At 40.1% G+C, this 17695-nt stretch overlaps 1 protein-coding gene across 2 annotated transcripts in view; it reads right to left on the bottom strand.

Annotated features, from left to right (window-relative positions):
- The window catches only part of RUNX3 (RUNX family transcription factor 3), a 424645-nt gene that overhangs the window by 215501 nt on the left and 191449 nt on the right, over positions 1–17695 (bottom strand). For both annotated transcript variants that reach the window (XM_044083073.1, XM_044083065.1), the window contains one exon: positions 1–88. This exon is cut by the window's left edge and continues 17 nt beyond it. In XM_044083073.1, coding sequence (XP_043939008.1) covers positions 1–88 — 88 coding nt within the window. The remainder of the gene's footprint in view (positions 89–17695) is intronic.

Raw genomic sequence — 17695 nt, 5'->3', positions numbered from 1 at the left:
CCATCAACTGTGACTTTAATTGCTCTGTGATAAGTTGCAACTTGTGGAGGACTTGTGAACACGGTGATTGTCAATGTAAAACTTTTACCTAAACAAATAAAACAAAATGATAAATGTATATCTACTTATGCCCTTGATATACTGATGTGCATGGCAGTACTTAAAGATGTTTACAATGCTTTGAAATACAACTGCATTTGTTAATGTTGTACAATGCATGCAATAGCTGAGACACATAATTTTCCTTCTGTTTACGCAAACACCAAAGCATCATGGGTGTAGCGAAATTTCTATTCTTAGGTAATCCAGTGTCAGTTCTAAAGGAGTCTCAGGGTTAGGTGAAAAACACATTTCTGTCTGGATCTTAAATATGACTGTTACTACATTCATAGTGATGGCTGCAGAAGTTGGTACAAAACAACTTTAACTGAAATATTAGAAGTTACTAAATTAATGAGTACAGTTTAATGAAATTAAATGCTTGGATGCAAGATGGGAAACGTGTAGATATATATTATGAAAATCTTGAGCTTTCTAATCTTATGGTGCTGAGATAAACATATGACACTGTCATTGTACTATTACATCACAGAGAACTACGCTGCAATTGCTATTTGGAGATTTTGCAGTTGGTGTGTGAAATCACTTTTCATAATGGAATGAAGTAACAAAATTGCAACAGTTCATAAGATGGAGTCTCAGAGATAACAAGATGAAAATTCATTTTCAAACCTTGTATCAAGGATTGATAACAAAGGATTATTGCAGTCTTATAGTCCACGGTGCTCTGTTTTTTCAGCACTGAATGCATAGAATGTTTATTGTGGAACATAGATATTCACCTCTGCTGACAAGAAAACTGAGGTTTCAAAATTATATATAGACTGAGTAACAGAGCTTTGGACTTAGTTACATAGCTGTTATAGCAAATATAAAATCCATCCTTAAGGAGAAAGTAAAGTTAGAGGGAGGCCTTCTCACTGTTTGCAAAAGTTATCACTAAAACAACGAGCATTGCTTAATTTCTCCAATGCACATGCTTATGTAAATTATGTGTGATAACTGCAATGGTGGTTAATAATATTTTCTAATTTATTATTTGGTTCAAATTTCATTTTAGGACCTAGTTCAAAATTTTCTAGCAGGATGGCGGCAGAAAAAATGTTTGTGATGTAGGAACTGTTCTGAACCTGATGATTAACCTATACGAGACATGGTCAGTTTTTGGAAGAGCTTATTTTTACCAGGTCACAGAGTAACTTTGATATACAAGTAATCAATAATATGAATGATCTATTTTCCTTTCCCCCTTTATCAGGAAGTTAACTGAATACTTGTACAGATGGATAATTATCATCTGCTTTCAGCGGGTGGTGTATCCTTTACATATCCTAGTATAGCTACTCTAAGTTGTCTGGGATATACTCAGAGTTTTATGTCTTTGTACCTCTGAGCTCACTTCTGACAAGGACTGCATGACTCATTCTGTCTTTCTGTTATTTATTCAATGGACTACAGGTCTTACTTTTCCTAGCAGCTTATCATCCTCCCCACCTCCCCTTCTGTCCTCATTAGGATGGCGTCATGCCTCACTAGTGTTCCTGAATTCAGTCAACATTTTACCATACAATCATCTCCAAGAAGCTTATTGCAATACTCCACCATGCTTTCTGTAAAATAATACTTCCTCATTTCAATATTAATATGTTACAAAATGCAGACTGCTGTTCTCATGCATCTGTTTTTTTTTTCTTGATAGGTGACACCTTCTTGGACTCCTCAAATTACCCTGAGGGTACAGAAGACTTTATATAATGCGTTGTGCCCCCTTTCCTCAAAACATGATGTATTAAGATCTTTAGTTCTCTCTTTAAATAGCTTCTGAGGCAGATTGCTCACTATTTAGTTTGTCAAATAATCTCCACTGGCTATATCATGTGTCATTACAAAGACTAGGTCCCTGGAACTGCCATCAGTTCTCAGGATAGGTCCATACCAACATTCTGCAAAGGATGATACCGACTTCTTGATTCGTGCTTATGACGATTCTTGGGGCCAGATTCCAAGAGTTGCTTTCAGTGGAAGTCTGTTTTGATTTCAATAGACTTGCTCTCAGTGTAAGTGGTTTACTTTGGTGTAAGGCCTGTGTATAAACAAGTTTATACCAGGAGCCAGATTCCAAAAGACCTGCTTTCAGTGTAAGTGATCACTTACGCTGAGAGCAAGTCTTTTGGAATCGGGTCCTTTGTATATACCCCTCTACCCCAGTGACATTGTTTACTGTTTTTTTCAAACTGCTTGCTTACCTTTAAATCATTTAATGTGATTATCCCTAGGTCTCCTTCCTTTTCTGGTGTTATTACTTTTTCTCTAATTCTAGACTCCTTTTCATAACCATAACATTTCATAACTATAGTGAAAAATAGCATGTTTTTTTCTGACAAATGTGAGTTCATGAAAGAGGAAATAACTGAGTACTGATCTCTTGTGTTATGTTGGCCACAATCCTTTTCATCTGAGTGAATCCTACTTGGGGTAATGCTCTGTATCCTACTGTCTATCCAATCTTACTCAGACTCTCTGCATATTCTGTTGTCGCATAAGAGTCTAATCAGGCCATGCATGTCACTTCTTTCTGGTCTAATGCCCTGACTACATAGAGAAAAAATTTACAGTAGATATTAAGGCAATGAATTTGTAAAACGTTCGCACCATAGTCCAGGGTTCGATTCACTTAGTCTCCATTTGCCACTTGAACATGTCTTTTACCAAAAAATTATTGTAGGTTAGGCCTGGAAAGTGGTGGTTATACTGAGGGGTTTCTTGCATTTAAGAAAGTAATTACTCTTTCCAGTTCATTTGGCTTGACTTTCTTATTGTGCATGTATGCTGCCTTGATGTCAATGTCCCACAACATTTTAGAATAATTCCCTTAACAGTAATTCCATAATTTTCTTTACAGCTGGGCTTAGACTGATATTTTATTAGTTTCTTACCTCAGTGTTGTTCCCATTAACAGGAAACCCATCTTCCTTATTCCAATTTTCCCCCTCCATTTGACAAAACGATTTCTGTAACATTCTTCCAAGGCCTTTCTTTGGGAAAGGACTGGGCTGACAACTCACATACTAGTTTTGGTTTAGGGAGCAATTGGTGAATTTAGGATTGTGCAGGAGGGTTGCAGTCTTAGGATAAGGGTGCGAGGACTTGGGTTAGGTATTGCGAGCTTTAGGGTTAGATTTAAGGCTCTAGTAGGGCTACTCACTTTTACAGGTTTGAGTGTTGGAAGAGCTAAGTAGTTATAGGAGGTTGGTCTAGCGTAAGTTATAGCACTTTTACAAGCAAGTGTGTAGCAATCTACAAAAATGCAAGCACTTAGTAAAGACCCTCTAGCTTTTTTTTTTCTACTGGTTTATTTTCTAAATTTCCCTATTTTCTAAAAGGATACATTTTAAACAGCATTATTAGATGTAAGATTATTACCTTTTTATCGATTTATTTAGCTAATGTTCTGATGTCTTACCAACCATGACCCTATGCATAAATTAAATTATTTGTTTGGAAGGAAAACAAATCTTAATGAAAGTATCTAACATTTACATGGGTATCATTGTTATTAATGAAAGAAATGAAAAAAAATCAGTTAGGTGTAATATTAGAAAAGGGCTTAGTATTTTATATCACAGAAAATGTGTACATTTCTAAACACTGACAGTTGTCCTTTTATGGCCCAGGTAGTGTTTCATGGATCTGTTGCAAACATTTAATATTGCACTATCACTGTGATAACCTGAATCCAGTCTACACGGAGCAACTAGAGTTGGAGAAGAGTCTGAGAAAAACACAGGCTACCGTCCAGGTCAGGAAAGGAGACTGAGTACATGAATGTTCTTGTTAACTATTCATGAGGATAAGAGCAATAAATACCTCCTTTCACAGATATTAATGCCCCATAAATTGCATCTACTCTCTAGAACAGTAGTGTAGGCAGGAGTTCATAGGTTCATAGGTTTATACTAGGCTATCTGCCCTAGGGCATTTATAAGCCTAGCCAGAGTATGTTTGGCTTTCGCCACCCATTTTAAATTAATTTTGCTATGCCCTTTTTCGAGGTTAGTATACTGTGCCTCTGTCTAACAGTGACACAGAAGTGATACCCAGGGTAAACCTATGATCTCTCATCCACTCATCAAGATTCCTCTTGAAGAGAGTCAATGAGGGACTCTGCCTAACCTGGACTGGGATTTTATTCCAGAGTGAAGGAAGCCTCTGGGTTATGAATCTGTTCCTCCAGCATGTCCTATTTATTTCAGTGCTGAGGTTCAAGTCTCTCGAGCGCGTAGCCTGATGGGATTTGGATTTTCTGAGGTGCAGCATGTCCATTAATTCTGGGTTGGACATGGCTTTATACGTCAGGCACAGATCGCCTCTGAGCAGGTGGTATGCCACTGAGTAGAGCTGGAGTTTCTGCTTCCAGAACAAATCCCCCCTACAACTCTTGAATAATTACGACCCCCCCACTCTGTTTTACCTGCATCCTTTCCTTCTCATTCTCTTCGTTTTGCTGACTTAATGATTTATTTTTCAAGGGAATGCTAATGTTCAAATACTGTAACCTCTTGTCTGATTGTACATGACACCTACTAAAGAACTAATACTTGATTATTTCTTACACCTACTCTAATGAAACCATACATTGTTCACAAATTAATAACTTTTCTTAGTATATCTTGCTATGTAATTGAAACTAGTCATTTTTTGAATGTTTGAATGTTATAATTTACTCATGTTTGGAGCTTTTCTCCCCGGGCCTCTACTGAAAATGGATATGTATCCAGCTAGACTAGCCCGGTCAACAAATATAAAATAAAATAAATAAATAAATAAATAAAATAAATATGGCATCTGTTTGAGCCCTTTGATCCTCTTGGTGCTTTTGGGGTCTTTCCAGTTGCTGCAGGTGTCTGGTAAGGTACATCCCAAAAGGGGCATTGTACTCAATTATGGGCCTGATGATGTATGAGTAAAGAGGCACGATGACCTCCCCTGATCTAGATGTGAATCCTTTCATCATTAGGTGGGCTATATAAAATGTTTTTCTAACCATTTTGGCCACGTGGTTGTCAAATGAGAGATTGCCATCAACTTGGGTCCCCAGGTCTCTAATTACTTCTTCTGTACTTAATGGATTACCACCTATGTGGTAATTTGTGGGCACTTTGTTTTTGCCAAAGGGGATGACTATACACTTTTTGGCATTTAGCTTGAGGCCATGGCTCTGGCACCAGTTGTCTGTTTCTATGAGGCCCTTTTGGAGGATGCTTGTGTGGGTTGGAGAGTCAATTATGGCGCCCAGTTTGCAGTCATCTATGAACTTGGTCAGCCACAGTCCTTCCGTGTTGGCCTGTACCTCCGAGAAATATATACCGAACAAGAGAGGTCCCAGGACTGAGCCTTGTGGGATGCCACTTGTAACTGGTTTGGAATCTGACATGGCTCCAGCAATTCTGACCATGTGGGTTCTGTCCTTGAGCCAGTTTTCAACCCATCTAGTGACATATGGGTTTATATTTAAGCTGGTGAGCTTATCTATAATGCCCGAGTGGGGTATTGTATCGAAGGCTTTTGCGAGGTCCAGGTAGGCTGTGTGGACCACCTACCCCTCGTCAATGGCCTTGGTGACTGTTTCAAAAAAATCGACCAGGTTTAAGAGGCAGGATCTGCCCTTAACAAAGCCAAACTGGGTAGGATCCAGTGTCTGTAGGTCCCCAATATCTTTATTTATGAGGTCCATGATGATCCTTTCCATAGCTTTGCAGACCAAGCTAGTCAGGCTTATGGGACAATAGTTTCCAGGATCTGTTGAGGCACCACCTTTGTGGAGAGGGACCACTGTTGCTGTACACCACTCTTTGGGTACATATCCTGTAGTAAGGCTGAGATTGAACAGTAGTTTTATGTTTGGGTTTAGCTCTTCTTGGAATTCATGTAGGATGCAGCCCGAGACACCATCTGGTCCCATTGATGCTGTGTTTTTTGCTTTGGAGAGGGCGGCTCTTACTTGAGCATCTGAGATGTCAGGGGGGCAGCACTCTGCTGGGATAGATATTTGCTCTTTTGGTGGGGAGTGGGGGGAGAAGTTTGCGCTGAACCTGTCAGCTAGGATGTTGGCAATGTCTGTGGGTTTGATGTATTTTTTGTCATTTTGGACTAATTCTGAGCATATCTGGGAATTCCCACCCAGGTTCCTAACATAACTAAAGAAAGTCTTGTGATTATCCTTAGTGTCCTGTGCAATTTTTCTCTTGAAGCTGGCCTTAGACGATTTTATGAGTGCCCATAGTTTTTTGCTAATACTGATCAGAGATGCCTTCCCTTTTTGGGATTTTGCTCTATCATGTAGTAGCTTCCTCCTTCTATTGTATAGTTTGTTTATGGCTGGGGTCCACCAGACAGGACGTCTGCCTTTGGAAGATTGGGTCTTGGTTTTATTTGGGATTGCAAGATCCATGCATTCCTGAAGGTGTTCATAGAATGTGGTTATAAAGGATTCTGCGGTCTGGGTCGTATTTTCCACAGGCTCGGGGGCTTTAAAGGATTCCACCTCGGTTTTGAGGAGTGTGAAATTTGAGGCTTCTTTTTCATTTCTGACATAAAATAACAGTAACGGCCAAGTAATCAAAATAGTATCACACTCTAGTAAGTTATGCCTTTTATATCCTTTCTATGGCTGATAGATATTTAATGTGCCGCAAATCTTTGCAGCACTTACAAGTCAGGTGCAAGTACCTGAAAGTCCATGTCACAGGGAGTTGGATATATTAAGATTAGCACCAGTCACTACACCTATAGCCTGATATATGTTCTCTATGTGGACAGAGAACTCTGCACTCTGATATATTCCAACCAAAGTCAAATGGAGGAGCTCAGTGCACCCTGCTCTTTGCCTGCATGCAGAGTTGAATGGTGTATGATGGTGCAGATTACTAAAGATGATATTCAAAATCACTAGTGTCCATGATTCCATTCCACTTGGTCACAAATCTACTTCAGTTACTTCTCCAGACTTGGCTATTAGTGGCAGAAGCATGCCTGGCCTGCACAGCTTTCCTCATTCTAGCATAGCTGGCCAACTATCTGTCCTGAGTGACCACACAACAAAGTATACAGGATTATTAGGAATTCTGAACTGACTGCTTCCAAGGAGATGTGGGGAGGAGTTCTCTACCACAAGTATGAAAATAAAAATGCTGTTATACTATAAGATGTTTTTGCAGGGAAGGTGAACCCACACCCCAGTACAAATTATACTAACTCCAAAACTGAAGCATGTTAAAGTTCTACAACCTCAGACATAGCATATAATCCCATTAACCCCACTTTTATTCCCATTATTTTGAGGATTAAGGCAACATTCCTTGGAAATTAAGTAGGGCCCTATGGGAAGGCCTTATGCCCGCCAATAGCTGTTCTAGTAATATGTGCTACCTGTGTGAAGGAGACCTGGGGACAGGCTTGCAGCAGGGCTGTGGGGTGAGAGGAACTGGGGACTGTCTTGTAGCTGGGTTGAGGGGTGAGCGGAACTGGGGACAGACTTGTAGCTGGGCTGTGGGGTGAGAGGAACTGGGGACAGAGTTGTAGCTGGGCTGTGAGGTATTGTCTCAGATTCCATGGATGTAAAAGCTAGTCTTAGATTTTAATCAGCTGAATTACAATTGTTATTCCTACTTGTACATTGCAATTGGGGTGATCATTCAAAGACTTTGACAGATTTCTTGCACATGGCAATGTAGGAATTATTACTTGGCAACCATGCAACAATGAAACTGGGTATCTTATCAGACTAGAATGTACCTACAGCTATTACTGCTGTCGGATGTCTATGACTACATTCAGAACACAACAGAGTACAGAAATCATGCAATGGTACAGAAAGTACCCTTTGTACATAATAACACTCCACTACATGGCACTTATCCACTTTATTTGGCATAATGCTGAACATTGATAGGGATGTCCCCCCCGACTATGAAATGACGTGTGTGAATATCAAACATCTTAAAATGCTGAAAGACATGATACAACAAAAGTAAGTGTGAAATAATGAAGGTACCACATGGTGTGCTTTCTTAATGTTCATTCTGACAATTAGCTGGGGTAAAACTGTGTGCGGCATGCATGCTTCATATTGTGCTGGGCTTATTTTTTGAGCACAATGTGCAAATCTGAAATTTAAATAGTAAGTACCAAAGTATACAGAACTGCAGACCATTACAACTGCCAGAAAACATGTGGGCAGGCTTGTAGCTGTAGGTAATTGTGCCTGGCAACAATTAAGAGAGAGCACAAGGACTTCACTAATGCACAGGCTACTGTTGAGTACAAAGTATTCAACCATTATAGCTACCTTATGTGAGGATTACATGGATCCTTCTTTCGGTTCCAATCAACCTTACAGCACTGAACTTTTTTTTCCGTTTGTTTTTATCTGATATTATTTTGAAACTTGTTAAGTTCTTAATTGTATTATTTCTTAGTTTCAGCATTAAGCAGTTTCCCATGTATCGTTTCATCATTTGCTGCTAAGCTTTCACTAAGGTCACATAGTAATAATAGAATGTCATTTTTACTTAAATTCCAGACAAGACACAACTGAATTTTTGCTGCACGATTTTGCCTGCAACACAGACACTGACATACAGTACCTGTGAGAAAGGCAAAGCAGTATATTAAGAATGAATTCTTGATTAACAGTACTGTGTGCTTAATTTTGTTTTCCATCTGCTATTTGTGGTGTTTAACAGGTACACATAATCCTACAGTCATCAGCTGTGTGCTGTGTGACCATGTGCAAGATATTACTGTAATCACAGAAGTTAGTTTTTATTATTTCATTACTTAGCAAACCACAAACATTGGGACAACTATACTATGCAGTATTAAAATGCTTAAAACTAGGCAAAAATACAGTTAAGATTTAGCATTTAGTCAGAAACTCTATGTATTATTGCCATATAGATAATGGCCTATTAGATTAACAGAGTGCAGAAAAGAACGTTGGTCACTGTTAATACAGATGGGTGCGCGCATGCACACACACATACACACACACATACAAACACACACACACACACACACACACACACACACACACACACACACACACGCACGCACACACACACACACACACACACACACACACACACACACACACACACACACACACACACACTCACACACACTCCACTTATCAACTTGCAAGTAGTTAACTGTAACATTTTTGAGAAATCTGAGGCCTGAAAAAGAGCTATGTGGAAACAGGAAATAAGGGAAAGAATGTAAACTAAAACTATTTGGGTTTCATAAAAAGTAAAAAGTAAACAGTTATTACATGCAGAGTTCATTCTACTGTAATCGTGCTCAATTAATTTTAGTGGAAAGGGAAGCAGAACAGAGGATGCATACAGAATATTTACTTCCAGAGCAGCAGGTTGGTAGCTCTGCTCCAGTGAGACAAGTCAGGACAGCGCTACAATGGCTGCAGTGTATAACTCCATCATTGTACTAAGTTACTAAATCACTCGCCTGTAATTAAATGTCATAAAAGTAACAGACTAATCAAGGTCTCAGGAAACGTCTGATGTCTGAGCACTACAGCAGTTTCTGTCCACGGCTTGTGCAGTGCCCTAGCTCAACATATGTGGTTTGTGCATGAGGGTTTGCGTGAGTGTAAGCGTGAGTGTGTGCGTGTGTGTGTGTGCATGATGATGTGCAGTGTGTGTGTGTGTGTGTGTGTGTGTGTGTGTGTGTGTGTGTGCATGACTGTGTGTGTGTGTGTGTGTGTGTGTGTGTGTGTGTGTGTGTGTGTGTGTGTGTGTGTGTGTGTGTGTGTGTGTGTGTGTGTGTGTGTGTGTGCACACATGTATTTACATATATATATATATCTATGGTAGTTTACAGTGAATGTCCGTAATATCAATGGACAAAATGGTGAAGCGTTAAAGCTGACAAGAAATCATCGACAGCTGATTGCACATGCTCTGAGGATTAACCTTGGAGCATGCAAAGTAAAAAATATTTTTTTGCAGTGGGGCTCACCCCTCTGCATACCCATACTCACAGCTACTTATTCATTCCATCTATGAGATTGCACAGTCCCTGGGGACAAATGTATATTCCCCAACCCTGTGGACTGTCGATTTCTCACACCTGTCAACTATATGTTTTGTTGACGAAAGCATGATGACAAAACAGATGTTGACATTTAGGATGTTTACTATTCTGGATGTCTCCCATACATATGTGTGTGTGTGTGTGTGTGTGTGTGTGTGTGTGTGTGTGTGTGTGTGTGTGTGTGTGTGTGTGTGTGTGTGTGTGTGTGTGTGTGTGTGTGTGTGTGTGGACACAAATATAGATATACAGATATACATATAAATAGATAAGGCTAGGAATGTATATACAATATTTGGAGGTCTGAAGTATGCAGTAGCAAAGCCAAAAGTTATGAAACTGATCTCTGTAATCTTTCAGTACAAGACATTTCATGAATTATATGAAATAGACTCCCATAGTCCATTTATTTATATATATTTTTTTACATTTTTTAGTTTGAATTACTGTTTCTTATTCATTTCCATGGAATGTAGTAATTAAACTATTTGCTTAAGCCTGTCTCTTGAATAGGGCTTTAGATACTTTTTGTAGGGTAGTATGAAAGGAGCTATTTTAGGGCAGTTTTCTGTTCTAGTTCTGAGGTCATTTTTATATAATTTTAAGGTGTCAGATGCATTTTTGTATTTTATTTTAGCAAAAATTGTGCTAGAATTGGTTGGCTTTACAGTTTAATTAAGTTTTTGTTTTGTAAATTTAATGTTATTTAGATAGGTATGGCTCATTTTGCCTGTTACATCATTTTTATAGTGGGTGTTTATGGTTTTATTTTTATTTCATTACTAATTGCATATCAGATGCTGATAATGCATTCATCTAGGGAGGTTTGTAATATATATATATATATATATATATATATATATATATATATATATATATATATATATATATGTATCTAGCTATATCTACTTATCCATCTATGTACATAGGTTGGTATAGATAGATGCAGATTTATCTCTCTCTCTCTCTATATATATATATATATATATATATATATATATATATATATATATATATCAGTTGTATGGTGTGGCAATGCTACAAGTAATATTTTGAATTTCATGTCCCTGCCGTAATAACTATTACATATAGTTTGAGCATGCCTTATATATGGATTTACCATACCTGCTAGAGGTCAGGCATGAGGGGAAACCGGTGCAATACTTACTGTAAACCATGTGTTATAGCAGTTATGCCATGTTTCATATTTTAAGTACAATAAATACAGATGATAAAACTAAAATAGGAATGAGAGCTATAGGGTATGCAAAACAAACTGTGCAGTGTATTTCATTATGCTAAACAACATGATATGTGATAATGTGCAAGGAGTGAGATTGTTGTTGTGTCTTTCGGCTTTTCCCGGTTAGGGATCGCCACAGTGGAACTCCGGTCCACTAATGATTGGTAGTTGATTTTTACGTGCCGAGTTACCAGCCCTGATGCACAACCTTCAACGAAGGTATGCCCATTCACGCATGTCTCCATGCAGAAGACGCTCTAGCTAAGAATCGAACCGGACAGCGTCTTACTGTGAGGCGACAATGCTACCGCAGCACCACCACCGCAGGTCACAAGGAGTGAGATTGTACTACTGAAAAAAAAAAATAGCACAGCATGCATTGCATGCAAATGATGAAATCAAACATGGCAATGTGACTCAGAATTAAAAATTAGCATAAGCCATGTCAGTCAGCTATTCTCATGCCAACAATGCTCAGACTATTGCATATTCTAAGATGCCAGGAGTACCATTTGTTGGACAGCATGACTTATTGGCTGTCTTGCAAGCCAATATCCACAGTGCTTTGCATCACCACAGTCTGTATCATGGAAAGGTATACCAGAGTCTAACACAGTGTCACCTACACAACTAGGATACTGTCAAGTGCAATAATGTAGGCAGAGACACCATATGGCAGTTGGTAGACATGTGCCATCCTCACATAGATTCAACAGGAATGCATGAACTGCCTGTCCCAGTGGACACAGAGGTTTGAGTGGAATTAACCATCCTTGCTATGAGGATCAGTTAGCATATAACAAAGGGGTGCATTAGGAGTTTCACAGGCATTACCTTTGTGCATTCCATATCAGTTCCTTGATGCTGTAGCATGTGAAGGTGGTTCACAAGGGGCCACAGAGGTATAAAACAACATTGTGTGGGCATTAAATAACATAGCACATATATTTGAGGTTCTGGGGGGGTCACTGACTACTCCCACATTACCATCATGGCCCCTCCTGATCCATATGCTGTCCAGTATATCAGCTAGATAGGCATAGACTACATCAACTGTCAGGTAGTGTGCAGTCCACACGTATTATATACAATATATCTATATGCCATCCAGGCATTTCTCATGATTCTCACATCTGGCCCACATGTAACCTATAGCAATGTTTTCTGTTGGGGTGACTTTTCACACAATCTTCTAGCTGGAGGGTTAATTCCCACCATAGTGTCCCCAGTAGCCTGGTCCCAGGAAAGTAGAAAGTAGATCCCTCATAATGGTGTCCACTGTTCTGTATTGCAAGTGGTTTATGATGGTCATTCACAACCTACAAACAATGGAAGAGATGGCATACAATGCTACACTGCACAAATATGTAACATTTAATGACAAGTGCTTGGCATGCTGAAGGCATGTTTCTGCTGCTTGGATACAGCTGCTGATGAACTACAGTATGCTCCAGATGGCTGCAGTAAGATATTTGTGACCTGTGCCATGCAACATGCCATGGTGCTAAGAAAATAGTTTCATCACTGGAACACCATAGCATTAGCTGACATACCTGTGACAGCAGCAGCAGAGGACCAGCCAGGCACCATAGCATTACCTGACATACCTGTGACAGCAGCAGCAGAGGAACAGCCAGGCACCATAGCATTACCTGACATACCTGTGACAGCAGCGGCAGAGGAACAGCCAGGCACCATAGCATTACCTGACATACCTGTGAGAGCAGCAGCAGAGGAACATCCAGGCACCATAGCATTACCTGACATACCTGTGACAGCAGCAGCAGAGGAACAGCCAGGTACCATAGCATTACCTGACATACCTGTGAGAGCAGCTGCAGAGGAACAGCCAGGAACCATAGTATTACCTGACATACCTGTGACAGCAGCAGCAGAGGAACAGCCAGGTACCATAGCATTACCTGACATACCTGTGACAGCAGCAGCAGCAGAGGAACAGCCAGGCACCATAGCATTACCTGACATACCTGTGACAGCAGCAGCAGAGGAACAGCCAGGCACCATAGCATTACCTGACATACCTGTGACAGCAGCAGCAGCAGAGGAACAGCCAGGCACCATAGCATTACCTGACATACCTGTGACAGCAGCAGCAGCAGAGGAACAGCCAGGCACCATAGCATTACCTGACTATCCTGTGACAGCAGGAGCAGAGGAATATCCAGGCACCATAGCATTACCTGACATACCTGTGACAACAGCAGCAGAGGAACAGCCAGACACCATAGCATTACCTGACATACCTGTGACAGCAGCAGCAGCAGAGGAACAGCCAGGCAGCATAACATTACCTGACATACCTGTGACAGCAGCAGCAGCAGCAAAGGAACAGCCAGGCACCATAGCATTACCTGACATACCTGTGACAGCAACAGAAGAAGAACAGCCAGGCACCATAGCATTACCTGACATACCTGTGACAGCAGCAGCAGAGGAACAGCCAGGCACCATAGCATTACCTGACATACCTGTGACAGCAGCAGCAGAGGAACAGCCAGGCACCATAGCATTACCTGACATACCTGTGACAGCAGCAGCAGCAGAGGAACAGCCAGGCACCATAGCATTACCTGACATACCTGTGACAGCAGCAGCAGAGGAACAGCCAGGCACCATAGCATTACCTGACATACCTGTGACAGCAGGAGCAGAGGAACAGCCAGGCACCATAGCATTACCTAACATACCTGTGACAGCAGCAGCAGAGGAACAGCCAGGCACCATAGCATTATCTGACATACCTGTGACAGCAGCAGCAGAGGAACAGCCAGCTAAGAAGTTGTGGGAATAACTAGCTATGGTGGTACCCCATTCTAGGCAGAGATAAGTGCAATACACTGTGACACCGGTAAAGAGGTGGCATCTGTTCTACAATTATGGGCCATGACAAGACAAATGTACAATAAAACTGATGCATGCTGTAACACAACCAGGCTATACATTACAGTACATTGACTGGCCTAGTTGTGTAACAGATGCTGTTCTGCTCACATAGGCTAAGCAGTAGGCACAGCACAGTGACAGGGGACACTAGGCAATAGGCAAAACAGTCACTGGTAGATATAGCAGCCACAAACATGATTAGAAGGGGGGGTCAAGGATTACATCCTCCAGTAATTGGACAGCTTCCATAGGTGGAACACTAGTTGAGTGTATCAGGTCCCTCTACAGTGTTAATATGGGAGGCATCCTGCTTAAAGTAAGAATGTACCATCTGGGGAGCATATATAGAAACCCTGTTTGGTCCTTCATGTGGTGTTCTAGTAGAATGCTGGTGTCCATGTCCACCATGGACAGTCACAGATAGGTGTTGCTCACTGATAGGCTACAGTGGTATGTGATAGCATTGAACTGCAGGGCCTTAATTGGTTTGTTGGATGGGGGTTGCCTACAGATCAGAGGAGTGCTGGCTATAACCATGGGAGTATATTTGCTCATAAAAGGAGGCAGCAATGAATAGTGGAGCTGTCAGTGAAATGGTGTGGGCCATCTGCATAAGCCAGGTATGAGATCATACAATGGGTATTTGTCCGCTGTATTGGTTATAGTGCCCAGTTACCCACATCCTTGTGACTGAACCAATGGCTGTCACCTAGGCCACTGATGCCCTCAACAAACATGACTGTCTACCATGTCACTGTTGTAGGATGTCCCAATGTCCCAACAGCAGATGGAGTTTCTCACACAGGCCTTGGAGCACATTTAACATCTCTGGCAGGGTGTGAGTAATGGCCACATATGCCTAGATCAATGGATCTGCATATCCGCTGACTGATGTGAATGATTTCACACCAGGTCTAGGAATATCCAGGAGTCATGATGTCACCCAGGTCTAGAAATATCCAGGAGTTATGGTGGTGACAACCATCTACTGCCTCTCAAACCCTGCAAACTCTTTAAAGTAACATCTATTCAAATTGAAGAACCATAAAGTAATAAAATATTAATATAAATACAGTGAAAATCCTGTGACATAATTAAAATCTGCCAGCCAGGGGAGTTGAGCAAATCTCAGTGCTGACTGGTTGTTTTGTTTTTTTTTTGGGGGGGGGGTGAATGGAGTGTTTAAGTATTTTTAAATCTGTTTTTGTATTCAGTCATGGTTCTGAAGAGGTCTAGTGATCTAGACGACAGCACTAAACCATGATATCGGTAACTGTGTTTATATTTTTACGGCAATAAAAGGTTGTTCTTGTAGTTTGGCTTGCTGGTATTTTTTATATTACATCTGGACATATACATACTGTATGCAAACACACACACACGCGCACACACACACACACGCACACACACACACACACACACACACACACACACACACACACACACACACACACACACACACACACACACACACTCAGGCATATATAATTTGATACACACACACACACACACACACACACACACACACACACACACACACACACACACACACACTCAGGCATATATAATTTGACACACACACGCACACACACACATACACACACTCCATTGCTAGAATTTTACTAATTTTGCAACCTTGGTTTTCATGAAGACCAGAAACATTGCAATGAGAAAATATCTCAGTATGAAAAATCAGAAGAGTCCCCTAACCAATTCAGTTTTAGTGACATCATGGCTTTGCTGGTTAACTCTTCCTGTCCTGTGTTGCAGAAAAGTGAACCAGTATACTAAAGAATTAGTATATTTTGAATAGCTTAAAGCAAATGTCTTGTATTCACTTTTATGCTGCTGTGTGCATATCTGATAAACATAAGTATTTTGGTTGTCAAATTTCATTCAGTCTTCTGTTTTTATTGGCCTTTTTAATTGATAGACAAATATATAAGTGCTGTAACCCTGTACATTTTCTGTTGTAACTAATATTTTGTTCTCATTCTCGTCTTATTTAGCCTAATGTCCTGTCTCTATGTCAGTGTCTTATTGTCAGCAGATTCTGAGCAGTCCATCAGTAGCAGGACTCCTTTAGAGTATGACAATTAGTTAATTATAGAGGGGCTACTCTAAGGAACTGCCACATAGACTTGGAACTGTACTACAGAAATCAGGTCAAAGTACCATACAGAGTCTTGACATCTCAGTAGGAAGATACATGGCATGTACCCCTTTAAATAAGGAGCCATGATTCATTTTAGGTTGCTATCTGACTTAATTCATGACAAATGAAAAATATTTAAAAGAAGGATACTTACAAGAAAATCTAATGTAAAATAGTTCTCAGATTGTGGCACAATAAAAGCACACAGACTCTAATGGCCCTTGGGGGCACAACACTACTGCAGCATCACCATGGAAAAAGTAGTACTATTTTAATCTTCAACAACTGAGTGTGAATAACGTTAGCTGAGGTACTTTCCACTTAACACTGATGTCAGAGCATCAGAAAAAACAGACATTGGTATAGGAAGTTGTGTTCCTCTTGACAGTTAAATAATGAACAATCCTGACAGCTTTGTTTGCAGGGCATTTATTTCTGATACACTTTACCTGCACTGATATACCTTTATGATAAATAATGACAGTCGAGGTCTGTCAAAAAAGGCCATGGATGACTGGCAAGAAAAGCACAGTGGAAAAAGAATTGAAGCAAAGAAATACATCTTCATTATGACATGCAGATTCAGGGATTAGCATGGTCTTAAAGATGACAGGGAAAGGCAGGATTTGCAAGTGTGAAATTCACAAAGGAACTGCAATTACTTCAAAGAAGATAAACCTCTCATAACCTTAAAACATTAAAACGTTTATAAAGACAACTTAATCCTGACATAAAGCCTAGATTGTTAATGCAGTTCTAGCGTGTTTTTCTTTGTGTCATTTTCCCTGTGTCTGCTTTTCTTGTAAATGAATTAATAAAATAAATTTTAAACCCGAAACTTCAAAATTTGAAAGTCCATCATTCTATTCCAACTATGATTAGTTTACATGACATTATATGCTGTCAGTTATAAGCATTTTCCATCTAATCAAACACGTAGATTCCTTTGCTCTAAGACAGACAAAGCAGACATAATCAAGGGCACAGAGTCAAAACACAGGTTTTAGGAAATGCAGTTTTATCAAGTCACAGTTCCAGAAAGTAGGTGCTGGGATGTGTGAATGGTTGAGTCAATGACGTGATAAATAAATGTAATCTTAATTAATGTCAGGGAATGAAACGTTGTGTGAGAAATATGCTTATACAGACCAAGTGTTTTGTATGTTTTACATTATAAATACATATACATAATGGTATAAAATGTAGTTAATGTTAGGAAAGTG

The sequence above is a fragment of the Protopterus annectens genome, chromosome 1.part1, assembly GCF_019279795.1.
Source record: "Protopterus annectens isolate FY-2018-M chromosome 1.part1, PAN1.0, whole genome shotgun sequence".
NCBI lineage: Eukaryota > Metazoa > Chordata > Ceratodontiformes > Protopteridae > Protopterus > Protopterus annectens.
Note: the sequence above shows the minus strand (reverse complement) of the source record. Positions and strands in the feature narration are given on the sequence as shown.